The sequence below is a fragment of the Microtus ochrogaster genome, unplaced genomic scaffold (genome assembly GCF_000317375.1).
Source record: "Microtus ochrogaster isolate Prairie Vole_2 unplaced genomic scaffold, MicOch1.0 UNK1, whole genome shotgun sequence".
Lineage (NCBI taxonomy): Eukaryota > Metazoa > Chordata > Mammalia > Rodentia > Cricetidae > Microtus > Microtus ochrogaster.
The window spans coordinates 502,044-509,579 of record NW_004949099.1 but is presented as its reverse complement, the minus strand read 5'-3'; the positions used below and the strand labels follow the sequence as shown (position 1 = coordinate 509,579).

At 46.7% G+C, this 7,536-nt stretch overlaps 1 protein-coding gene across 1 annotated transcript in view; it reads left to right on the top strand.

Moving 5' to 3' along the window:
- Pcyox1 (prenylcysteine oxidase 1) overlaps positions 1-7,275 on the top strand; it is a 10,637-nt gene extending 3,362 nt beyond the window's left edge. The window contains exons 4-6 of the mRNA XM_005365296.3: positions 1,637-1,848; positions 2,175-2,327; positions 4,412-7,275. Coding sequence (XP_005365353.3) covers positions 1,637-1,848; positions 2,175-2,327; positions 4,412-5,070 — 1,024 coding nt within the window. The 3' untranslated portion in view covers positions 5,071-7,275. The remainder of the gene's footprint in view (positions 1-1,636; positions 1,849-2,174; positions 2,328-4,411) is intronic.
- Positions 7,276-7,536: the final 261 nt, after the last annotated feature.

Sequence of the window (7,536 nt, the reverse complement as noted above, 5' to 3'; positions counted from 1 at the left end):
GAGTGCTGGGATTAAAGGCATGCGCCACCACCGCCCGGCCAGGAGTTGACTTTTGTACAGCATCTAAGAGTGTCTGGCAGCACTGAAGACACACTTGCAAAGCACAGTTTAGAAGCTGGGTTTGAAAAATACAAAGGCATCAGTTCTCATGGCCATTGGCTGCCTTTTGCAGATGTGGAAGGTGGAGGATGTACGGGTCTGAGTGTGGAAGGCCACCCACCCACCTAGGAGCTGGCAAAGCTGGAGCTCCCACCCAGGCCACCCAATCTGGAGTCTCCCTCTTAGTGCCTGCAATGTTGCACTGTGCTGGTGTTTAGATGAAGAGATACTGAGCATAAGCACTTACAGTAATGTAAAACTGAAGTGGGGCTTACTTTTTGTTTTTGTTTTTTTTTAATTTTATTTTATCATTGTGTGTTGTGTGTGATGGGAATGTGGGTACATAGAGGACAGCTGCTTTTTTCTCTCTCTCTCTCTTTTTTTGTTTTTCGAGACAGGGTTTCTTCTCTGTGGCTTTGGAGCCTCTCCTGGAACTAGCTCTTGTAGACCAGGCTGGTCTCGAACTCACAGAGATTCCCCTGCCGTTGCCTCCCTAGTGCTGGGATTAAAGGCGTGCGCCACTACCACCTGGCGGAGGACAGCTTTTGTGAGTCAGTTTTTGTTCCACTGTGGATTTTGGGCATTAAACTCAGGTCATCCGACTTGTGAGGCAAAATGCTTTTTATCTACTGAGACATTTTGCCATCCCTGTTTTTTTTGTTTTTCTTTTACTGTCAGACTTTAAGTGAGAAATATTAAGAGCACCAATGTTTTGGGGTGAAAGGCAGAGGGGAGGAACAAAGTCTGTGAGAAAGATGAGATTGAGCTGTGCCTCACCTGACTGGTAGGGACCCATCACTCGGAAATATGGAAGTCAATTCATGATAAAAACAAAACAGAAACAATTTTATGTCTGTTTAGTCTACATATATGTCTGATCCTGTGCATGCCTGGTGTCCGAAGAGGTCAAAAGAGAGCATAAGATCTCTTGGGAAAAGAGCTTCGGGTGATTCAAGAGCTGCCACCTGGGTGCTGGGAACAGAACCCAGTTCCTCTGCAAGAGTAGCAGCACCATGTTTGGTTTCAGTTTGGTTTGGGTTGATTTGTTTTTTTCAAGACAGAGTTTCTCTGTATAACAGCTTTGGCTGTCCTGGATCTCATTTTGTAGACCTTTGAACTCACTGAGATTTGCCTGCTTCTGCCTCCTGAGTGTTGGGATTAAAGGTGTGCACCACCAGGACCCGGTGATTTTTTTTAAAAAAAATAGAATTTCACAAACTGAGTGGTGGTGGCACATACCTTTAATCCCGCCACTTGGGAGGCAGAAATAGACGGATCTCTGTGAGTAAGCATGGTTTACAGAGTGAGTTCCAGGACAGCCAAGGCTACACAGAGAAACTCTGTCTTGAAAACCAAACCAAAACAAACAAACAGCTATATATATATAATTTAAGTTCACTGTGTATCCAGGGCTGGTCTGCAGTTTGCAGTCCTTCTGCCTCAGCCTCTCAAGCCTGGCATCAGTCCCATTCTTCTGAGGCTATTTTTGTAGCCCCATCCTGTGTGGGGTTTAATGACCGTTTCCCTTGTTTTCAAGGATCTATCGTTATCAGTCCCATGACTACGCCTTCAGCAGTGTAGAAAAGTTAATGTTCGCCATTGGAGGGGATGACTACGTCCGACTGCTTAACCAAACTCTCCGTGGAAATCTGCAGAAAGCAGGCTTCTCTGAGACGTTCCTCAACGAGATGGTCGCTCCTATCATGCGAGTCAATTTTGGTCAAAGCACTGACCTCAATGCCTTTGTGGGTAAGACATTATTGGAGGAAATCAGGGTGGCCATAGCTAAGGAACTTATTCACTGGGGTGGGAGCTCTGGCATCAGGCTTGGGATGGAGGGGGCTGCCTTGCTCAGTGTCTCAAGCATTGATACCAACATAGTGTAATTCTACCTGTGAGTTTTCAGGGTCCTGTGCTTCTGTTAGCTTGAGTGGCTCTCACCTGGAGAGACCTTTGCCCTGAGAGTTATCTAGCAGTGTCTGGAGGCATTTGGAGCAGACCGTCTAAGTGGACATGAGTGGGCCGTTTACCTGACCAAGACAGATTTAAAACGTGTTTTTGCCCCTTCCTGACAGGGGCAGTGTCGATGACAGCGGCTGATTCCAACCTTTGGGCAGTAGAAGGTGGTAATAAAGTTGTTTGCTCAGGGCTCCTTCAAGCCTCCAACAGCAACCTCATAAGTGGCTCCGTAGTGTCCATAGAGGAGAAGACAAGGACCAAGCAGACAGGTGAGGCTGAACTTTCATTGTTCCTGGTTATTCTTGCAAAAGTGATAGCTCAGGGAGAAACTATCGCTCACGTATGTGCGCACGCACACACACACCTTTTTTGTTTTTCTATCTAAGGTAGACTGTCCTGGAACTCATTATGTAGACTGTGTTGGCCTCAGACTCAGAGATTCACTTGCCTCTGCCTCCTGAATTCTGGGATTAAAGCTGTATGCCCACAAGCCTAGCTTTTTACGTGGGTGCTGTGGATTTGAACTCAGGTCCCACACTTCTTCTTTTTTTTTTTTTTTTTTTTTTGGTTTTTCGAGACAGGGTTTCTCTGTGGTTTTGGAGCCTGTCCTGGAACTGCTCTTGTAGACCAGGCTGGCCTCGAACTCACAGAGATCTGCCTGCCTCTGCCTCCCAAGTGCTGGGATTAAAGGCGTGCTCCACCACTGCCCGGCTTGTCCCACACTTCTATACTTCTAATAGCTTCTTTACGCTTATAAAAAATTAAGGGATATATTTCCAATTGTATTACTTTGAGGGCAATTTTCTACTCTGTAAGAACAAAATGTGGAACATTCTCTTTGAGAATGAGGTTTTTTCTTCTATATCCAATGAGCCAGGGCCATGCCCTTTAGCACAGTTGGGAACATATCTGCATGAGCTGTGTAAAGCTCTATAACTTTATAAGAGATGCCAGGACTTTATAAGAGATACCAGAAGAAAAGATTTTTCTGGCCTGGGAAAATGGCCCAGTGGGTAGGAGCACTTTCTGCACACGCATGAGGACCTGAGTTCAAATCCCCAGCACTCATGTTTAAAAACAAGAACCAGATGTCTCTCAAATATGCTTGCAAACGCCGCCCCCCCCCCTACTGTGGATAGTATAGATAGAAATAATACTGCAGTTTACTGCCAGCCCTAGGTTCAGTGAGAGACCCTGCTTTAAGGGAACAAGGCCCAGAGCGACAGAACATGACCCTCCATGTTCTCTTCTAGCCTCTGTGTGCATGTCCAGTTGCAGACACATACTTACATAGGTGTGTATATGTACCTGTGCACAGACCACACCACACACACTAGAGTCATGGGCTGGGTGTGCATCTTGGTTGGTAGAGTACTTGCCTAGCATGCGTGAAGTCATGGGATTTGATCTCCAGCACCACAGAAACTAGGTGACGGTTCTTACCTTCTAGTTCTGATACTCCGGCAGTGGAAGCAGGAGGATCAGAAGCTCAACGTTTTCTTTGGTAGCGTAGTAAGTTTAAGCTACATGAGACACTCTCAAAATAAAAGCAGGGCTGGGAAGATTAGAGCCTTTTCAGGGAAGTGCTTGCCACACAAGCATGAGAGTTTGAGTTTAATCCAGGACCCACACAGAGAGCCAGGTGTTCTGGCAAGTGCTTGTAGCTGTGGTGCTGGAGAGAGTTGAGAAGAACATCCCTGGGGCTCGCTGGTGCCAGCATAGCCTATGATGAGCTACAGTGAGAGAAAAGGAAGGTGGGAGGCTAGAGAGATGACTCAGTGGTTAAGGGCACTTGCTGCTCTTGCAAAGAACCTAAGTTCAATTCCCTGCACCCACATAGCAGCTCACCGCTGTCGGAACTCCAGTTCCAGAGGATCTGACACCCTCTTCTGGCCTCCACAGGCACCAGACATGTACTTCGTTTCCAGACACACATGTGGGCAAACATTTTAATACATAAAATAATAATAAAAAATAAATCGTAAAAAAAAAAAAGGCAAGGGGGTTAGAGATATGGCTCAGTGGTTAAGAGCACTGGCTGCCCTTTCAGAGGTCCTGAGTTCAATTCCCAGCCACCACATGGTGGCTCATAACCATCTAATGAGATCTGGTGTCTTCTTCTGGTCTTCAGGCATACATGGAGATAGAACACTGTATACATAATAAATAAATCTTAAAATAAATTAAAGATGGACAGCTCCTGGGGTAACCATTGAGGTTAACCTCTGGCCTCCACACACAGAAGCACATGTATACAAACCAAGACAAGAAATGTTGCAGGGTTATTTTTAGAAGGCCTGAAGTTGAGCATGTTAGAAGCACTAAGAACTATATTCTTCTCCGTGCTCTCTAGGAAGTCCCACGAAGATGTATGAAGTGGTATATAAAACAGGATCTGAGACTCATTCTGGCTTCTATGACATTGTCCTTGTGGCTACTCCATTGAACCAGAAGATGTCCGACATAACTTTCCGCAATTTTGACCCACCCATCGAGGAATTCAATGACCCGTATCAGCACCTGGTGACAACTTTCATTAAAGGAGAACTCAATTCCACTCTCTTCAGCTCCAGACCCAAGGATCAGTTTGGCCTTTCCACGGTTCTTGTCACTGACGACTCGGATATGTTTATTAACAGCCTGTCCATTGTGGCCTCTGTAAGAGATAAGGAGGGTCCAGCCCCGGCAGTGGACGGCATGCGCGTGTGGAAGACCTTCTCTAGGGACGTTCTCACCAAAGAGCAGATCTCAAAGCTCTTCCTGTCCTATGATTACGCGGCGCGGAAGCAATGGCTGCCCTATCCTCACTATGCGCCCCCTCAGAAGTGTCCCTCCATCATCCTCCACGACCGGCTCTATTACCTCAACGGCATTGAGTTTGCTGCGAGCTGCATGGAGATGAGCGCCATTGCCGGCTACAATGCAGCTCTCCTTGCCTACCATCGCTGGAACGGCAACGAGGACATGATTGACCAGGATGACCTGTATGAGAAACTTAAGACGGAGCTGTAAGTGAGCACTGCCCTTCCCAGAGCATCCTGCTCCTGAAGGCCTGAAGCAGCAGAGACGATTTTGACTCTTTACCAGCACTCTTCGTGTGGGTCACAGGCAAACACGATGTTCCTGTGCATAGGAGAGCTTGATCTTCAGCCAGCATGTCCTCCTCTTCGGTTTGGGGGAGGTACAGGAGGATTGAACCTAAGGCCCTGTGCATGCTAGGCGAACACTCTGCTACTGAGCTGAGCTACACCGAGCCCTCTTTGTGGTTTTTCTTTTGAGACTGGGTCTCACTAAGTTGTTCAGCCTCTGGAGAGCCTGGGTTTACAGGCTCTCGCCATTAGGCCTGGCTTTTAACTACGGGGAGACATTGGCAGGGTTCCCCAGACTTTTCGGGGAAGGGTTGTTTTTTTGAGACAGGATTTCTCTGTATAACAGTCCTGGCTACTGGAACTTGCTCTGTAGACCAGGCTGGCTTTGAACTCACAGATCCACCTGCCTCTGCCTCCCAAGTGTTGGGATTAAAGGCGTGTGCTGCCACCACCCAGTGTTTTAAGAATCATCTGGAACTTGATAAACACCTGGATTTGGACTCAGTAAGCTGGATGTGGGCCTGCATTTGCTTCAAATTATAGAGCAATATATTTTTTTTTTCCTTTTTCTCTCTCCCTCTGTTTTTTCCCCCTCTTTGGGAGGTGTTGAAGCTATGTCTTATTTTGTACCCCAGACTGGAACTCATTATGTAGTCCAGGCTGGTCTTTAAGTCACAGCAATCCTCCTGTCTCAGCCTCCCATGTACTGGGATACAGGCATGAGGTCCGGTTCCTGGCAGTTTACACTTCCTAATGTAAATGTGCGCAAGCTTGAAGTCTTGACTTTAAGAATGTGCTTCCCTTATTGCTTCCATCTTGGTTTTATCATGGATAGGCTATTAAATCAGCATATTGACACTATGGTACCAGGCCCTCCTGTGAGGAGGCCTGTGTGTTTCTACGCTGTGCAAGGGATTGAGCCCAAGACCCTGAGTATCCCAGACGAGGCCAAGTGCTCTTCCACTGAGCTACAGTCTCAGCCCCAAGAATAGCCCCAAGAACTCCTGGGCCCCACATCCAGAGATGGGATTTCCTGGGTTGAGAATGGGGTCTTGGCCCTGTAGCTTTGTCAAGTTCAAGTTCCTAGCCTGCAGCCAAAGGTGAGCAAATTCTGGATGTGGGGTTAGACCTTCTATAGAGATCTTTGAGTGCCTTAAAAGTGCTAAGGAACACAAACCATGACCGTAGCAGACCCATGTCAGAGGTGACTACTCGGTCCATCCTCAGCACTGGTTGCCATGGAGACTAGCACTGCAGCAGAGGCAAGTGGGGCAGCCCAGAGCAGCTGACCGTAGAGCCAGGCTCCATGGCGACATAGTTCAGAGGAGATCACTTCAGATGCTGAGCATTCCGGGTGAGAGGGCGTCGCTGAAATCTTAAGATGGCGAGTGGCTCTCAGCTGGGGTTGTCTGTGGCAGCTCAGGGTTCTCATATGTAGTCACACCTAAGAAATCTAGCTTTTTGTCCACCGCTAGGTCACCAGGGACCATCATAGTCACTATAGAGAAAAAAAGCAATTTTGCCTGCCTTGGTGGTGCGTGTGTGTAAACTCAGTACTTTTCACGGCAGAAGCAAGAGGATCAAGAGTTCAAAGCCAGCCTGGGCTGTAGCAACACCCTGTCTCAAGGAATAAAATCCAGGTCTCTTCACCGTATTATAGCATTGCATCAACAAAGTGGTCTAAGAAAATCCTGATTCTTAAAAATTATTCTCCCTGGTACAGCTGTGGGTATTAATGTGTGGAGAAAGCAGCCGTGATGTAGGGTATCATGACAGGAATAATTAAGCTCATTGTCTAGCAAGAGGTTGGCATTCTTTCTGATGTGTCCAGAGACGTTTGTATTTTTTCCTGTTGTGGTTTTAATGAACATGGTTTGTCAAGAACACTGTTGTGGATTTGATACAGCAGCTCCTCATCTGAGGGATGGATGTGTTTCGTGACCCTCAGTGGGCAACCGGAGCTGGGAAGCAGTGAGCCCCATCTGTTCTATTTTCCACATGTACAATATACCTATGATGGAGTTTTAATTTATAAATTTGGCACAGTAAGAGATTAACAACATTAATTATAAAATAGAAAAATTGTAACAATTTACCATAATGGAAGTCAATTAAAATTTACAACTTATTTCTGGCATTTTCTCTTTTTTCTAGATAGGGTCTCACTATGTAGCCTTGGCTGGCCTCATAGAGACAGCCTGCCCCCTCCCCCGCCCCACTCCCCATGTGCTGGGTTTAAAGGTATGTGCATGCAGCACTATTTCTCGTCCTTTTCCATTGACTAACTGCAGATGGATCAGCACCACCTATGGCAGGACGGCTGCAGATGCAGGGAAATACAAGATAATTAAATTTCTATAGTTTGTGAACTTTGTAATGGGCTGTATTT